Source organism: Antedon bifida, chromosome 11, assembly GCF_963402885.1.
Source record: "Antedon bifida chromosome 11, ecAntBifi1.1, whole genome shotgun sequence".
Lineage (NCBI taxonomy): Eukaryota > Metazoa > Echinodermata > Crinoidea > Comatulida > Antedonidae > Antedon > Antedon bifida.
This window is the reverse complement of record NC_136236.1, coordinates 5,847,014-5,865,622: the sequence shown is the minus strand read 5'-3', so window position 1 is coordinate 5,865,622 and position 18,609 is coordinate 5,847,014. Positions and strand designations below refer to the sequence as shown.

Sequence of the window (18,609 nt, the reverse complement as noted above, 5' to 3'; positions counted from 1 at the left end):
TATCAAGAATTAATTATAAATTAGAGCGGCAAAACCCAAAAAGCGAAAACTTGTGAAGGGCTGCCTAAAATAAAAAATAAGATACAATTTTATAGAATAACAAAAACAAAAACCAAATAAAAAAAAAAAATTAAACCAATTGAAAATTAAAATGATACAAGAATTAACCATGGGTTAAACAATTTATGGGCAAAAATTCTTTTTTAAAAAAAGGAAGTTTGAGGAATTTTTATATCGTCAATTTAACAAACATCTTTAGTAACTTATAGGAGAAAAAATGTTTGCGTACCAGTCTGCTTTCTCATTGTCATTGTTACGGAAGTAAACACGCACTCTTGCAAGTTCTTTCATTATATCCAGGTTGCCTTTGTGAGCTTCCGTGACCTTGTCCATTATTGGTAGGGCATGGTCTTTGGTGTAGTCGATGACCTCAAGTGCCGATATGGTCAGTTTCTCTGCATCTTCCTCCTCATAATCTAAAATGTATAAACAATTTGTAAGCAATTCCTGTTTCTATAATACATCATTTTATGTTACATCGCGGAACCATGTCAAAATTATTCTACTGCAGTTCCAGAATGTCAATCACCTAAGCTCGGTCTACACTATCAAAGTTTATGTGAAAAAAAATGTGATGTTTCCATATACTGTATGGATGATGTTATATCACTACCATATTTGGCCATATCTATACCATAATTGGGCACATCATTTTTTTGTCAAACTAGTTTGATAGTGTAGACAATTACACATCATTCAGAAATAAGCTAATTTATCTGTTGTACAACGTACTACACAATTTGCTAGTTATTTGTACTGCCCTCTATTTAGTGAAACTGTATCATTCAAGTTTAAGGGTGTTTTTGAAAGTATAAAACGGATATAACTATAGGAAAGAGCGGAGGCAGAAAGACTGCGCTAGCTGATGTGACACAACCGACCAATCAGAAATGCTTCAGGTAGTGGAGATATCGGGACATTAATAGAATTTAATTAACTAAGTTGACAGACGACTTTGGCTTAAGGCTACGGAATGTTAAGCTTAAGAAGTGAAAGGATTAGAGGTTAATTTTTAAATATAATACTTCCAGTGGGAAGTTCATTTAGTTAAAATATGAAATATGATGGCCATTACAAATGATATTAGTGAGTACAACATATAACATGAAAAAAATAATTGAATTATGCCACTTTAATGTTATATAATAGTTCAATTCACTTTGACCAAAAAATATTCACCTCATAAAACCAAATTAAAAGAAGAGAGAAATATTTTTTTTAATTAAGTGTTAATCAAACTACAAATTTAAAGATTGATTTTCTTTTTCTTTAATATTTTCAAAGTTTCTTAAATGAATTTCAATGAATCATTTTTTTTTCTTTCTTGGGTCACGGGCAATATTTGAGACAACAACTGTAACTGATCCATGTGTTGGACATATTTTTAGCTTTAATTCCATTAGATAGGCTATCTTGTGTACTTTAAAGAACCTAAGTATACATCTTTCATGACGAGTAGGGGGTCACCCCGGCGTACTAGTTCATACACAGCCACTGTCACAAACTCATCATTATATTTGGGGCGACAATAACAATAATAATATCTAGACTTGTGTTTTGTGTATAAGGAATTATACCATCATACCCTGTTGTACAACCCACGTTGACACAGAGTGCATTGTTGCCAGTACATTTGCAATCACTCGGCACCCAAGTTTCTGTAAGACCTTATTGTCAAGGTGTTTTTCCATTGCATGTGTTACGACCTGAATTCCGCTCTCCCTAACTGGTGCCTGTGGAAAATACAAAAAAAAATATTTTTTGAGCCACTTGAATTCTGGAAGAATTACATTCATAATACAGTCAATAATCCTGGACTCCATGAAAACTGTTAAGAATTGGAATAGCCAGACTTTTTTGGGAAACCAGACATTGCAAGCCCATGGGTTTTCGGTATTCATTCTGTACTACAATATCAATGTTTTCTTTCATCTACAGTATATGACAACTGAAATGTTAAATAAAAAATGTTGTAACAGATAAATAAATTCATGTCATTGGATTGGACGATTGTGAATTTACATTAGTCTTATAATAATAATGTTATTGTGGAATAAAGAATATAAATGAATGAATATTATAGAATGCCTGATTGCCAATTAAGTATAATCTGTAGTCCCATACATAATTATGTAACTAGATTTATCTTGGACAAAACAGTATGGGAAACAATCAATAAAAAAAAATTTTAAAAATAAATATAAATGATTATTTTCACTTTTTATAGGTAGGCCTCACTAATCATTAAAGTACTTTGATAAATTAGACTCTAGTGATGTTTAGAATTAATGTGTTTTTTCCTTTAAATGCAACACAGTTTCATAAATATATCTATTCAATGCACTCATAAAGAAAAATGATGCATAAGTTTATTTTTATTTATTGTAATTATTGTTCACTTGTCTTGAAAAAAATGTATTTATTTGAGTAGTTGTGTTGGAAAATTGTTCCATAATATTTTTTTCCGTAGCCATGCCTCACTTATATTTGGGTATCTTTTGTTATAATCTTGGCAAAATCTGATTACTTTTTTACATTTGTTTAGTACATCAGAGTTTCATAATAAACTATTATCTAAACATTTATTTTTTGAAAAAATGACTGAAACCATGCCACATTTTTTATTTACAAGTAATATGTTTCTTAAGATTTTTATATAATAATTTAAATTAAAGTTGATAAGAAAAGACTCATTGATCAAGGGCCTAACCTTTTGCTTTGGAGTTGGTTTAAACTTTGCGATATTGCTTAGCAATAGGCAGCCATTTTCTTGTATTTCTCGCTGGTTAACATGAGCAGCCATCGCGCCCATCATGGTTGCCGCAACTTTCATCTTCACGAACACTTCAGTGTTTTCTTCGACTTGACTGAGGACGCTTAATAATTTTACCCAAAGAGCATTGTGCTCAATCGGTTCCTGAAAGATGAAACAAATTAAAACACATTAATAATAACTTTTTTTAAATCACTATATCATACTTGACCCACGTTGCTTATTGATGACTCACATTATCTTGTACGTAATGTATCTGAAAGATGGCCGTATACCAAACATCTGTATCAGTTACAGTGTCCGTATTTTGGTGGAAAAAGCTTGATAAACCTATATTTCAGTTGAGAATGCCGATCTGTATAAACCTTTAAATTATTAATATTTAAAACAAGATAATTAGAAAGAGAAAATAAATTTTAAAATACAAAATAAAAATCCAAAAAGCTTTAAATGTTGTCTGTTATAAAGTTTATAGAGGACAGCAGACAGGTTTTGCTTTATCTCATATTTGGCATATTCAATTGGGAATTTTCTATTAAGTACTGTTTCCATTGAGTATTTATCTAATGGAGAATTGCAATCACTATTAAGTAAATACAGATGTTCTACAAAAATTCCCAATCGAAACTGCTAATTGAGTTAGTAAAATCCATTTATAATTGATATCAATCATTTCAATTTCAAAATCGAAAAAGTTTAGAGATGAAAAATAATTATTTTTTAAATAAGAAAAAACTGTAACAAATGACGTTATGTGGAGACACAGTTTACAACAAGTGCACAGTGCTGTAGCTACCAGAAATAAAGTGGTGGGTGGTCGCAAGAAAAGAGAACAATCTATATGGGTTGTCTTTAGGCCTCTCTGTGTAAAAGTGGTCAGGTTGAAACCTTACCAACCGAACTGGTGGCTACAGCCCTGGTGCAGAATCACAGACATTTGGTGAAAAGTAAGTCAAACAAGTTTGTCTCCTTTAATGTTGACAAGAATCAATTGGATACAACATGTCACCTGTTTTTTTACTAGGTTTCGTTTTTTATTTGATGCTTGGTTGTTTTTAAATTTTAAAAAGGAATTGCTAATTTTTCATTTATACATTATGTAATAACTGCAACCAATAGATGACAAATTCCACAAACAAGATGATCTACAAAAGTCTTTAAAAGTAAAAGTTGTTTTTTCTCATCTAATCATGATATCCAACCTAATTTAAACCCGGGATCCCACAAACAAAATACATGCCTAGTTACAACTAGTTACAAAACAAAAACAAAGGACCTATATTGAAAAAATTGAATTGTGTGAGTAAGAATTATTGAAGTTGTTATATATATGGATGATGACTAACTTGAAGCGATGGGCTTCAATTCCCGGAGCAGGTGGTTTCTAGTTATATTCCCGTTGGGAAGGAGCGATTAAAATCACAGATAATTTAACAGGGTTAAGAGGAAGTGTGAAAATAAAATTCCTAAATTCAAAAATTATGTGAATAATTATCTAATTAGAGATGTCTGAAATTCATAATTACCTGTAATTAAAGATTATTCTTTATAAACTGAACTGGTTCTCTTTAATGATTTCAAAATTACAGAAGAAATTATCTTTAAATAAGCTAGCTGGCCGCATCAGTTGGAAAGAAAAAGGTTTTGGAAAATTAGAAACAGATGATGCTTGAGTAGTTGTTTCTAAAAGATTGTTATACAATAGTTTAGGTAGGTTTAGGGTCAGCAAAACTACTATTATATTTAATTTTTGATTATGCTTATGACAAACATAATATCACAAAGAAATTAAATAAATCTTAATACTAAAAACATTTTGTTTTCTAAAATTATTTTTTTTAAATATGAATTTGAAAATGAAATGAGTTAGTTGAGATGTCATAACAACCCATCATTCTTTGTTACAATAAGGATATTTTGATATCCTTTAAAAAATATGGCAAAAGTCATCAATAACACCTAAAAACACAGCTCTATCATGTGTGTTGCTAGTGGAGCCATGAGAAAAGAAATTAATGGAGTAATATAATAAAAGTTAATAGTTTTATCACACCAGAGTGTATCCTTGTTAAATTGTTTAATTTATTATTCAGTATTATTTCTATTGCACGTTGAACTGTCGGAAACACCATTAAAGCCAATTTAGTGTGAAATTTCTTAGCTGATAATGTTTCATAATTTTATTTCCGAAGGGAAAAAAAGGTTAAAAACAATTAATCTGAAAGGAAGTCAATATAGTACATTATAATATTAATCTTTTAAATATCTTATTGCATTTTATTTTTTTTTTTTCACTTTTATTTGTAATACTGTTATACTCTGAAAATAATATAAACAAATTCTATGACATTTAAATGCAGAAATATACACATACAAAGAAAAATGAGTTAAAGAGTTTGAATGCTATGAAGCTATAGTTGAAGAACGGAACATGATAACCAATTCACACAATCAAGGGTTTCCAGAAATGCAATCAATTTCTGAGTGTTCCGTTGCATATGTTTATTATCAACATTTAGAAACTTATTCAAGTACTTTCTCTCTTAGATGTAAAAATCAACATAGGATAATAATAATAATTCTTTACACATAATTTAAGTAGGGCTTATATTCTATAATAAGTACATATTCCAACACATCTGTATTTTCAAGCTTACACTATGAAATGTGTTGCATTGAGATGCAGAAAAAGATTTAAGAAACATACAATTACAACAGGTCTCTAATGACATTCTTTTGGCACATTTCTTCATAGCTACACATCTATAGTTTTCTTCCACTGTTTTCATTCACCATAAACTCTTTTTCCATTCTTCCTTTACATTCACTTTTGTAAACAACACATCAGCCTTCTTAATATACAATTGTACAGCAAATCTTTTCACACCGACAAGTCAAACAAGTCACCTCTTTTACTCAAACTTTTGGACAATCTCCGTTCTAATTTTATCTTAAAAACTGTATTATAATAATCATTTTTACATATGTTATAATAGAATGTGTACTGTGTTATACAATGTTGTATTTCTTCATTGATTTTGTTAGGCTTTCAGAGCACTGTTTTTGTTTATCGAAAATAAATTTACCTAGTTGTCGAAGCATGAATGATTTCATTTTCCATGCCTCATTTTTAGTAGCATAATTTCTAATAGCAAACTATGGTAATGTAAGATAATTCAAAGTTAATTATAATCAAGGTTATAATTTCCTGTCATACAACTTTCATTCAATTGCACCCGAATAAACTGTGACTCTACACTTTCAAACTTCTAAAACTATACAACTTTATAATAAATAATGTATGTCTACTCTCCTACAAGACTCTCCGAAGAACAGAAACTCTACCAAAACTTAGGTCCAAAAGGTTCCAAATCCCTTTGTTACCATAAAATCACATTTTTAATACCAGATTTTCCAGAGAAATAAAGATCAAGCCAGTCCAATGGTGTCCGGTAATGGGACTGTAGACTGTAGTACCATAACTGTCATCAACTGGAAAAACTGCTAATTCTAAATTTGGTAACCCATATGCATTTTTCATTCATTTTCAATAGTTGGCATAATAAACTTTGACTTGCTTTTTTGTTGTTGGTAATGATGGTCAGGGGCATAACATTATTACAAAGACAATCATGAGCATACACATTTTTGTGAAGATAAAAAAATCTGAAAAGTAAGAGTTGGAATTGAACAAAGGACTATGAATTGATACATAAGCATGTCAACCATCACTCCACAGTTCCACTAGTTCATAGAATCCAAGGATTACTGTACATTTAGTGGAAATCCTTGGTAAAATAATTAAAAAAGGAAAAACATGATAATTACCAGTGAAAATTGGAGAAGGTCCAGTAGAAGTTTAATGACTGGAACATCAAGACTTATGTCATCCCTATTTTGTGATGAATTCTCTAAAAGATGAAACTCCTTGATAAAATGTACCACTATTGAGTTATCACACTCTGCAACTTCCTATAAAAACAAACAAGTAATTAAAATATATATTTATTTTATTTTTTAAAATTTTTATTTTGTGCCTAACTTACCTGGATAAACCAACATAGGCCTTTTCAGAACAGAGTTGATGGTGAGGTATGTGGGAGCGGGTTCACCCACTTGAAGGTGCTAATCACAGATGATACCAATGTCTTGGAGGGGTGTTCAAAAACCTTTTCCAATAATGTTCTCCTCAAAGTGAAAAGGGCCTATGTTGGTTTATCCAGGTATAGTGGCTTTCAAGTTTAACTACCAACATCATTTCTGGTGTTTCAGAAAAGTGTTTGTAAAATATATTTTCTTTAACTTGAAATACAGTACTTGTAGCTGGAGAAGTATTCACAAATTATTGGATTGATTGAATATTTCTAGTCTCAACAGTACAGATGAAGAACTATAACTCAAGTTTATATTGTACCACACCTAGGCCTTCAACTTTTTGTGAACCAAATACTAAATGTTGACATAATATGTAGGCCTATATTCTTTAATCAAATCAATCACTTTCAAGTGATTAAATTGTCTAATTGTGAGTTTCTAAATTGTAAAAAGCAATCATTCTGAGACTTTCTCATGCATGACCACTCCCCTGATTAGGATGGGCGTAAACATTGCTTGTTATGCATTTTAAAATTAATAATTAAAATGTATTACGTAGCTGCAGTGAGTCTATTGTCTGTTTAATTCATCTAAAGTGTAGATTATAGAACTATTCATACAATGGTAGGGCCTGTGTATATTTTATGCATAATTATTTAGAATTTGAATAACTATTTAATGCAAAGAAAATTAATTATTTAAATGCATTCTCTGACTGCAGTGAATTATATTGTGTTACTGTAACAGAGTCAGACAGAGTTTGACAACATTAACTTTAGCATGGATACTTTAATTCATCTAATGCAAACACTTATAAAAGTATTACAGTGTTTAATATTTATTTATGCAAATTTTTAATTCAAATATTAACTGAATAATGCAGATAAGATATTAATTAATACATTTATTGCAGCTGTATAAGTGACTATATTGTATAGCTGGGATACGTTTATTCAGAAGTGTAGATTCTACTAAAAATTATAATAGTACTTTTATATAGAGAAAAAAAAAAAACTTTTATATACACAGTTAAGACTGTGTTTTTTACATGAGTATAATTTTTGTAAATTCATAATTTAAATAAATTATACATGCAAAGGCAAATAAATATCGCCAAATCATTCAAAAAATGGATTTGATTATATAGCAATAATATTGAAGCAAACAAAAATTAAGTATAAATGTGGTGACCCAGAAACCTGGTAAATGTCACCTAATTTTATTCACGAATCACCATGGAAACCATTAATAAATAAACAGAATATGCACAGCTTAAGGAAGGCTTGCGGAACAGGTGATGCATGTGGGTAGAAAAAAAACCAAATTGTTACTTCTTTCACCGCAACGATTAACAGCTGAGGAAATGAGATCATGAGGTACGACGATGTCTAGAAGTAGCAGACAGCCAATCATAACACTGCATCAGAGTCATGTGACAGCTACTTAACTTTTAAGTAGTAATATCACTACTCAGGGGAATGAATGAGCTGCATCATCGAAAAATTCCCAGTTCTTTACAAATTGATGATTTAACGAATATGAACATTAAATTTGTTTTCAAAATGATCAACACATGTTTATCAAGTGTCAATATTCTCTTAATATTATTATCAATTAGTCTTTGCAAAAAAAAAATTGTGATAAGGTTTGAGTGTTGTACCTTAAATAAATTCTATTTCAACTAGCGTTTAAATTCAAGCTTAAATTGTACTTGCTTGTACTTTGTACATGCTTCAGTTTGGGTAATGGAATATATAGAGAGGTCCTTCTTTGTGTACCACACATGTTAGCAAGTTTACCAAGAGAATGTGACTAGATAGGCTGGGAGTCTTCAGCTCTTTAGAGTTTTTGCTGACTAAGTTGAAAATCCAGGTTCTTCAAATAATCTAGCTTTTACTCTTGTGATTCTCCTTATGATTATCCTCCACACACTTCGGGAAGTTTTACCAAGAGTTACTAGGCTGGCAAAGAGTCAGTTTTCAGCTGTTTGGAGTTTCACTTTGCTGACCACAAAGTTGACACTCCTGGTTCCTACCCTACCGTTGCCTTGTGCTCTGACGTGTGGTACACAACATGTTATTTATCATCTTCGAAATGTCTTGTGGTTAGAGGAAAGAGGCTGTTTGGAGTTCCACTTTGCTGACCACAAAGTTGACAATCCTGGTTTCTACTTCAAGCGTTGCCTTTGTGCTCTGACGTTAGAGCGGTACACAGCATGTTATTTATCATCTTCGGCATGTCATGTGGTTAGAGGAAAGAGGCTGTTTAGAGTTCTACTTTGCTGACCACAAAGTTGACAAACCAGTTTTCTCCTTCATTCTGTTATAGGCTTACACGTGTCATTTAGATGTAAATCTTTCTGATATCATTGAACATTTTATCTTACCTCTAATGCTCTGGCAATTTCATCAACAATTTGTGGTGATAGGTTCACATTTCTCTGTATCAAAAGTCGTTTGTTAATCAATCCTGATGCAATATTTGCCATCTAAACAAGAGCAAACAGAAAAATAATAAATTATAGTATAATGTCACTAATTCATTTTAAGGCAACATAGTAGGCTAAACTGCTTGTCCGGTGAAACTTGTCTAGTCTCAAGGTAGTTTTTAAAAAAGTGCAAAATCAATTTCCGTTTGTTCTTTAACTACAGGAAAACAATGTTCCTACAAGAAAACTGTAGTTGGAAATACATTGGTACATACACTGGTTTCTCGGAGCACAAAAATGTTAATGTTTAAAAGCATTCTTGTCTGCCTAGAAAAAAGTCAATGATTCAACCCCAAATAAATGACTTCTATCTAAGAAAGTAGTAGACCTACTATTATTTCTTTCTTACAGTAGTGTCTATTAGGCCTTAGGCCTACCTGTCTCTTGTATTTCTTCACAGGGCCTGCTCTTACAATTAGAACTTGAAACCAATGAGGTAGTGTCAAATAATGAGAGTCTCTTCAGACTTGCTTGCCATTAGCCAATCATGGTATACTCTAATCTACAAGACACTGGAGTTAGACCTAACTACTCTCGCTGATTACTGCAATGTAATGATGGTTGAAGTTTCTACCAAGTTGTGTCTGTCTGCTTGTTGAACATTGCCGAACAAAACATTAAATGTATGTCAATAATGACAGTTAAATTGACCTTCAACAAGCTAAACAAACAACACCTGCAAATTATTGACATATTATATGTCACAGTCATTATATACATGACTAGTGAATTATAATTTCTTTCTACTATAAACAGGCCAAATCAGTGGGCCATGAGAAATAAAGTGGTGAGGTGGTCGCAAAAAAAGGTAAACAATCTATGTGATGGTCACATGGTTGTCAAGGGCCTCTCTGAAAAAGTGGTAGAGTTGAAACCTCACCAATGATCATACTAGTGGCTATACGGCACTGCAAATTTTGTAAATTATGCGAAGTATCACTTTGTGATTAGAAAAAGAAAGTCAAAGATCAGGAAAATGATCTGCAAACAGAATTAAAGAATGCTATTTTGCTATAACTAATGGAACAACATCAAATAGTTTTACTAATAATTATTATCAAACCTATATTTTTAGGGTAGGCTACAATAGGGTACAGTACAGGCATCCAATGTTATGGTTATTTCTATAAAGGTTTTTGCATTATGTCTCCCTATCTAAGATTTATCATTCATAATTTAATGGATGCAAACATTGCGGTTTCAGACATTTCAATATTATTAAACATTGTGTAGCTTCAGATAGCACAGTCAGTAGAATATATTAATGTATGTTTCAGAATGTTATTGCAAAAGGAACTACGTCTACATGCACTGACAGCTTTACTACACATGATTAATTTGTTCCTGTGGTTTTATGACTAATTATTTATTAGATACACTAACATTAGTAAGATGTCTTAGTTGATGTTAGAGGCAGACTATAGGGTGTTTCAACATTATCATTAATTTATCAGCAAACATTGCATTATCTTGTTGTTGTTCAATTACCTTCTTTTTTATTAAATAATAAAATATTGAAAAAATAATAAAATCATACCATAAGGACATTTTTTTTCAAAGTATAGCCTAAATTTGACAACATCTAAACACTTTTTTTTTCTTCTGTTCCCCGAAAGTATCTCGAACACTGACATGCCATGCAGTGGCGTAACGGCTATGAGCGCTCACTGGCTAAACCCAGGGCCCCAGAACTTACAGCGCCTTGAGCATGAGCGCCCATAGGAAAACACAGACATTAAAATATGTCGGAAATGGCTAAAAATGTCCGAGGCCTCCAGCGTGGGACCTCAGGCCACTATGTTACGCCACTGATGTCATGAAGGACCATCAGGCTACTAAGCAGTTACTGCAATTGTAGTATCATAGCCTAGCTCAGTATAACATTTTTTTTTTTTTTTTTGCAGGGAAAGAGGTGTTTCTGCAAGTATAAATATTCCTCAATGGATCCCAGAGTGACGTGCAAGCTCAATCTGTGGTAAAACATGACTGAAAGCTGATCATTCAAAATACAACATTTAGGCCTATCCGCTAATATCTGAGACTAACAGAGACACGACATATTCACTATTTACACTTAGGCCTACCATTAAAATATAGTAAAAATTCACCTAAATGAATACCACTTTTTTTCAGAGGGAAATCCTTGTTATTGAATTAAATGAGATACTACAGAATTTAATGTAAATATGTTACGCAAATTGTAATTGATGCCTTGAACCAGTATACTAATTCCAACAGATCTGTTAAATCGCACGTATAAATACTTAATGCGTAATAAATAAACAAATTACCTGATCCGGTGTTTTAAGCTGATGCATAAGTTCATAATCCGTTGCGGAACGTGGTCGAAAACTAATAACGCTGCCGCGTACATCGTCGTCTAATAATTGAGGCTCCGATTGTCTATTTCCTTTTTGCTTCGCCTTCACCTTTTTCTTCTTCCTTAACCCGTCCATTCTTACCCTCAATCAAGATCACAGTTGATTGTTTTAATTGTTGCGATCAGAAACAAATCAAGAGATAGTTGTCAAAACTGTACAATTTATTCATCGCAGTTCACATCATGTTGTTACTTTCAGTCTAGTACATTTAAGGATTCCTGAAAATATAAATGAAAGCAACCCGATCATTTAACAACTTTTTATATATTTTAAATGTATTTGGGTATGTGTTTTGCTTTTGCTTGTTACTGAATAATTTTGCTAAGAGGACACCATTAAGAATAAGTTCATCATCTGGACTTTCATGGGACTATTCATGAGAAAATTATTACATATTCATGAGCAGATTTTGATTTATATTACAGATTTATGAGAAAAATGAATGAAGAAAATCAAAGTAAAGTTGTTTTATATTCATAAGGAAAAATATTACATACTCATGAGAAAAATGATTACATATTCATGAGAAAAATTATTACATATTCATGAGGAAAATTATTACATATTCATGAGGAAAATTATTACATATTCATGAGGAAAATTATTACATATTCATGAGGAAATTATTACATATTCAGAGGAAATTATTACATATTCAAGAGAAAAATTATTACATATTCATGAGGAAAATTATTACATATTCATGAGGAAAATTATTACATATTCATGTGGTAAATCACTTTCCTGCATATCTTTGTCGAAAAATTAAAACAATTTCATTTATTTTCAATGGGTGATGCAAATGAATCAAATTTGCCAAATTAACAATTTAAAAAAAATAAATGTTACTGTTGTTGAGATTTTTGCATTTAACAATAGAATGTATACACAGAAGAAATTAAGCATTGATTACAATGAATGAATGCTTTGTCTTTAAAGCTGTAACAAGTGTATATAATGTCCATTTATGGTTATTTTGCAAACGGATGGCATACATTTTCACTGATAACCAAATAAATCAATATCACATTGCCAATAAATTCCTAATGTATTTGTATTTTCTAAAAATGTGTATTATGTAGTTGTACAAATTTCGAGAAATTTAAGTCATCCAATAAAAAATAATACATCATTTTAAAAACTATGACTTATAATAATAAAATAGATGATAATGAACACAAACAAAAAATGTATGATTTAAAAACTATTGATTATAATAATAAAATAGATGATAATGAATATGAACAAAAACATGTATAATTTAAAAACTAGAAATTTAAGTCATCCAATAAAAAATAAGACATCATTTTAAAAACTATGACTTATAATAATAAAATAGATGATAATGAACACAAACAAAAAATGTATGATTTAAAAACTATTTATTATAATAATAAAATAGATGATAATGAATATAAACAAAAACATGTATAATTTAAAAACTAGAAATTTAAGTAATCCAATAAAAAATAAGACAAATCATTTTAAAAACTATGACTTAAAATAATAAAATAGATAATAATGAATATGAACAAAAACATGTATTTAAAATCATGAACAATACACATAAATGACATGGCATAATATTCTATTGTACTCTTGAAATGATTAAATCAAAAGTAAAATTGTTATAGCATGCAAAACAATTATTAATATATTAAATTATTATCATGATAGCCATTTATGCAGTTATTATTATTACACATTTCGCTGATCAAATTATCAAATAATGAAAATGAAAACAATTTAATAATGTAACCTTTCCAATTACTAATCCAAAAACAATTTTCATTTGTTCAGATAAAAATGACAAAGCGTATTTAAAATGATTATCAATAATAAGATAAAAAAGGACCTGGAAAGGTCAAGAACAGAGTTATGCGTTTATTTTCAACAGCGATGATCAACCGAAACATTTTACGTCACAAATCTGTTACATTTTTACTGTGATTTTATAATCGTATTGAACAGTTCGTTTGTGACCTTAAAAAATGTCTTTTTTTTAAATTGACCTTAAATACTTTCAGTAACACAATTATTGGTTTCTCTAGGAAGCAAAAGGCTACATTGCGTAATTAATTTCCCCCTTGGGAAAACCCCAGATACATTAATTATATCCTATGATAACTAATCGCTTTCCATCGCACATAGTTGTAATGTAGAGCTGTAAAACAGCATATGATTAGTAGAAGGGACAGTTAGTGAATTAGGTATGTTGTACGATACAATCTGTAAATCCACTGCCTTTTTTAGGCATACTCAAGAAACATTACATATTCATGAGGAAAATTATTACATATTCATGAGGAAAAGGATTACATATTCATGAGGAAAATGATTACATATTCATGAGGAAAATCATTACATATTCATGAGGAAAGTTATTACATATTCATGAGGACAATTATATTACATATTTATGATAAAAATGTCTACATATTCACATAAGGAAAGTTATTACATATTCATGAGGAAAATCATTACATATTCATGCGAGGAAAATCATTACATATTCATGAGAAAAATCATTACATATTCATGAGGAAAATCATTACTTATTCATGAGGAAAATCATTACATATTCATGAGGAAAATCATCACATACTCATTAGGAAAATCATATAGGCCTACATATTCATGAGGAAAATCATTACCTATTCATGAGGAAAATAATTACATATTCGTGAGAAATGATTAATCTTTATATCTTTAATCACAGATGTGAAAGACGATAATTTCATGAAGGAAAACTTAAAAATTCATTTTAGTAGAATACATGTGAATACATGAAATGGTAAAAAAACAGAGTTTATAGAAACAAAATGTTATGTACATTTTGTTTACTTTAACCTAGCAATTATAACTCAAGATAATCATAATCATACACTATATTTATTACAGCAAACTTGCCTTTTATCTTCTACAACTTAAATGAACTAAAATCAAACATTATTGTTGTAAAAACCAGTAGTTACTGCAGTAGAATAATGTTGTCTTTATCCTTAATAAAGCTTGGTTCCCACTAGGACGCAATGCAAGGACGTAAACGCAACGCAAGCGTGTTGACTAATGACAAAAGCGACAGTGCGAATAATCCATCGCTTGTGATTGGTCAACTCACTTACGTTGCGTCTACGTCCTTGAGTTGCGTCCTAGTGGGAACCAAGCTTATGAAACACACTCATGGCAATAGAAACAGAAAAATTGAGTTTTGAAAGCCTTGCATAGAAGTTGAATGTAGAGTTAATTTAATGTTAATAACTATCACTTTTGTACAAAATGTTGAATCCAATATAAAACAAACTTCCTTCTTTTAAATTATGATGTCATAAATGTGACTGCAACACACTACCTTGTGGTTCAGAATTTGTTGGAGAAGAATAGAAAAATAATATTAACATCACATTGGTCAACAGCACATGCAATGCTAACCATAACAGTAAAATTATAAATAAAATATTATAATATGTTATTTGTCTGCAATTTATTATTTCATTCAATGTCTGCAACAATTGTGTTTTATTTATGAATAACTCCATGTTAAATGTTTTTTTCAATACAACTAGCTTACATTTTTATAGATAGTATCTTTATTATTGAGAATGCAGGTGGTAATTGAAATTAACATATAGGGGGATATACTTAAAACAAAATTAGTTTTTCTACAAAAAAAAATTAAAAATTAATAAAGAAACACACCCTGATGTGATTTTTCACAAAACCCCAATTTTTGTTTGTTTGTTTTTTTTATTTTGTGTTGCGGAAGTCCCAAGTTGAATAAAAAAAAATAGAAACTTTAGGAGCTTTATCAAAGCATGACTAGCCAATCAGGAAGGCAGGATATGCGTTATAAATCAGGGAAACCTGCACATGTTTAGAGAACTTGTGCATGGCAATGCTGACCAGTTGATTCATGTGCAGATGTTTATAAGCCTACTGTTTTTAAATCATTAAGTTCCCGGATGGTTAGAGGGGGAATCCACAACCCATGTGATGAATCATTCTCTCTAGACTAATTCAATTAAGATAGGCCTACAGCTTATAGTTTACACTTAATAGACAGTGAATAATAATAGTAACTGTAAGTATAAGATAGCTTACTGCTAAAGAGTAATGTATTAAGTCACTTGAAACAATTATTTTTATAAATTTATCTTCCTGAGTCCTGAACTGTAAAATTGTAAAATAAACAAAATTATAATATACTTGTATTGTAGAGTCCTTAATTATTGTATAGTAAAATAAACAATAATAATTATAACACACCATCCTTGCCTTTTGATTGGTTATTACAGTACTCTAATACGTTCAGTATTAAGTTCTATTGCATGGTAACAGTTCAATTTAATGGTTCTATTGAATGGTTCTATTGAATACTTCTATTGAATGGTTCTGTTTAATGGTTCTATTGGATAGTTCTATTTAATGGTTCTATTTAATAGCTCTATTTAATGGTTCCAGTTAATGGTTCTATTTAATGGTTCCAGTAAATGGTTCTATTTAATAGTTCTAGTTAATGGTTATATTTAATGGTTCTTGCAATGGTAGGCTGATGACTGAGTGGTTGCAAAAAACGACCAATAGTGTGTCAGTGCCATCTACAGTAGGCCTTCTTTTAGTCCACAGCCAAAAAAACTTTAAAAAAGTTATAAGACAAATTAATATTTCTATTCGTTGAAAGCATGGGTACCTGTATACAAAAATATATTTATTTTTTTATTTTTTTGAAAATATCATTCCTCTTTAAAACAAAATATAATGCAAATGGACAACAAACAAATCTCAAAATTGTATAGTGTATTATCAGAATATAAGATATAGAAATGATAGTAACAGAAAGACTGATTATGATTCAGAGACTGTATGTAGTTACTGGTTCTTCCTGTATTTCCTTTATTTGTAAGCCTACAAAAATTTTCCTCTTTTATGTTTACCGCATATTGTAGGCTTTTTTTCAGTTCGAAAAGATTAGGAATCATGAATACAATTTAGAAAGAGGTTTGCCTGTCCAATGGACGTACAGAATACGGCCAAGAATTACAAAGATATTGGTATAAACATATTATAACATAGCCAAATGGCTAAAAGTTAATTAAAAGGTTCCTCAGTTCTAACGATGTGATTAACGGTCATGCGGTTAATCAGGAGATAGAGTAACAAATTGCAGTGTACTATTTTTCTAGTACAGGCAGACTTACCTAGGCCTATAACTATGGGTGTAAACAACAATTATAGGCCTAGCCATCATACTGCATGATACTAAACATACAGTAGTATTTGTTTAATGCAGTATCTATATATAAATTTACGTAAGGGCAATAGAAATTGAAACTAATTGTGGCAATGAATGTGATTAAATATCACATGTAGTATACTATATTAACATACCAATTTTCAAAGAACAAAGTCATATATTTCTAAAATATATCCAGTACCGTAGTTATAGCAGTAAAAATGTCTGTATTTCCAAAAATAGACTATAAAAAGAAAAACATTGTTGTGTTGATTCAGCTACGAAATCAAAAGGAACAATATAATAATGTACAAAGGAATTGTTGAACTCCTAACAATGATGTACGAAGGTCAAAACTGTCTGATATCAACTGCTTTTGATATTATCATATGATTTGCTATACCGGTATATTTGAATATTAATATCAATATGTAGTAGGATATAGTGATACATTTATGTATCTGTATCAGTGTATCTTGATATTTTATTTTAAGTTTAAATGTATTGAATTCCAAATAGCTCAAACTGTTTATAAATTGTTATTCATATGTCAATATACAGTATTTGGATTTTGGATGGATAGAAGTGTTTATAGTACAAAGTAAATTAATTAAAAATTAATTTAAAGTAATTAAAAGCTGACAAAAGGGAAAAGGAAGCAATAATACGAATTTGAATTCATGAACTTATTTGAGACCATCCTGCATATTACTGTACATTAGAGTAGAATGTGTTCTGCGTAAATTGGGTTGGGGCGGTGCTAAAAATAGATTAATGAAAAATAAGGTTTTATAAAATATGTTTTTCTAATTCTGAATTAATTAATGTGTGTAGTTAAAAATCAACTTCATAATGTCTTCTTTCATTTCATGAATTATTAATCAAATAAAAAGTAGGCACAACATAAACAATAAAATAAATTAAATGAAAAATAATTTTTATCTTTGTCTATAATCTATGTCTATAAGTCTAAAAAACAAACAGTGACCTAATAAAAAAATATTGGAAAAAAACCTAAATACCCACCAAACGTTTGAAAATGATAGTGTCCTCACAGAAGTAAATATAAAATCCTAGAGCATTCGCTGCAACAGAGTTCAAACACAATCTGTGCAATGACTCGTACAACTGTCTGATTTGCGTGTCACCGTTTGCCTGTGACGTGTAGGGATTGCCGGTGATAACCAATACTTTGGCACGGGGGAAGTGACCCGCATAGAGGAGAGAAAAGCAAGTTTCCTGACGAGACTAATACGGCTGGATAGAACTTGAAAATTAATGTTTTTGATTCTCAAGGTTTTCTGAGCCTGGAACGCGTTGACAGATTGCGTTGCTGTGGATTTCGGGAAATAAAGTAATGAGAAAAGAAGAATCAAAGTACCCGTGATTGATTGATCACTCATCAAAAAAATAATAATAAAATGAGTAATGATAGTAGTTCTAAGAAATAAAAAAAAAGTTAGTGCAGTTAAAATTAATTTTGAGTAAACGATTCATAATTTTAATTTGTTTGTGCAATTTTTCTTTTAATGGACTGATTGAATTTTAAATTTGCAATAAAATAGATGACTTTTTTTTC

At 30.4% G+C, this 18,609-nt stretch overlaps 1 protein-coding gene across 2 annotated transcripts in view; it reads right to left on the bottom strand.

The window, feature by feature from the left end:
- Positions 1–18,113, bottom strand: part of LOC144856413 (uncharacterized) — a 37,046-nt gene extending 18,933 nt beyond the window's left edge. Inside the window, exons 1-7 of one of the 2 annotated variants that reach the window (XM_078714418.1) lie at positions 18,057–18,113; positions 11,708–12,015; positions 9,315–9,416; positions 6,662–6,805; positions 2,771–2,977; positions 1,646–1,793; positions 290–476 (exon numbers count right to left, since the gene is read on the bottom strand). In XM_078714418.1, coding sequence (XP_078570544.1) covers positions 290–476; positions 1,646–1,793; positions 2,771–2,977; positions 6,662–6,805; positions 9,315–9,416; positions 11,708–11,872 — 953 coding nt within the window. In that variant the 5' untranslated portion in view covers positions 11,873–12,015; positions 18,057–18,113. Of the gene's footprint in view, positions 1–289; positions 477–1,645; positions 1,794–2,770; positions 2,978–6,661; positions 6,806–9,314; positions 9,417–9,765; positions 9,830–11,707; positions 12,016–18,056 lie in introns of those variants that run through there. The other variant, XM_078714419.1, reaches the window with a different exon arrangement.
- Positions 18,114–18,609: the final 496 nt, after the last annotated feature.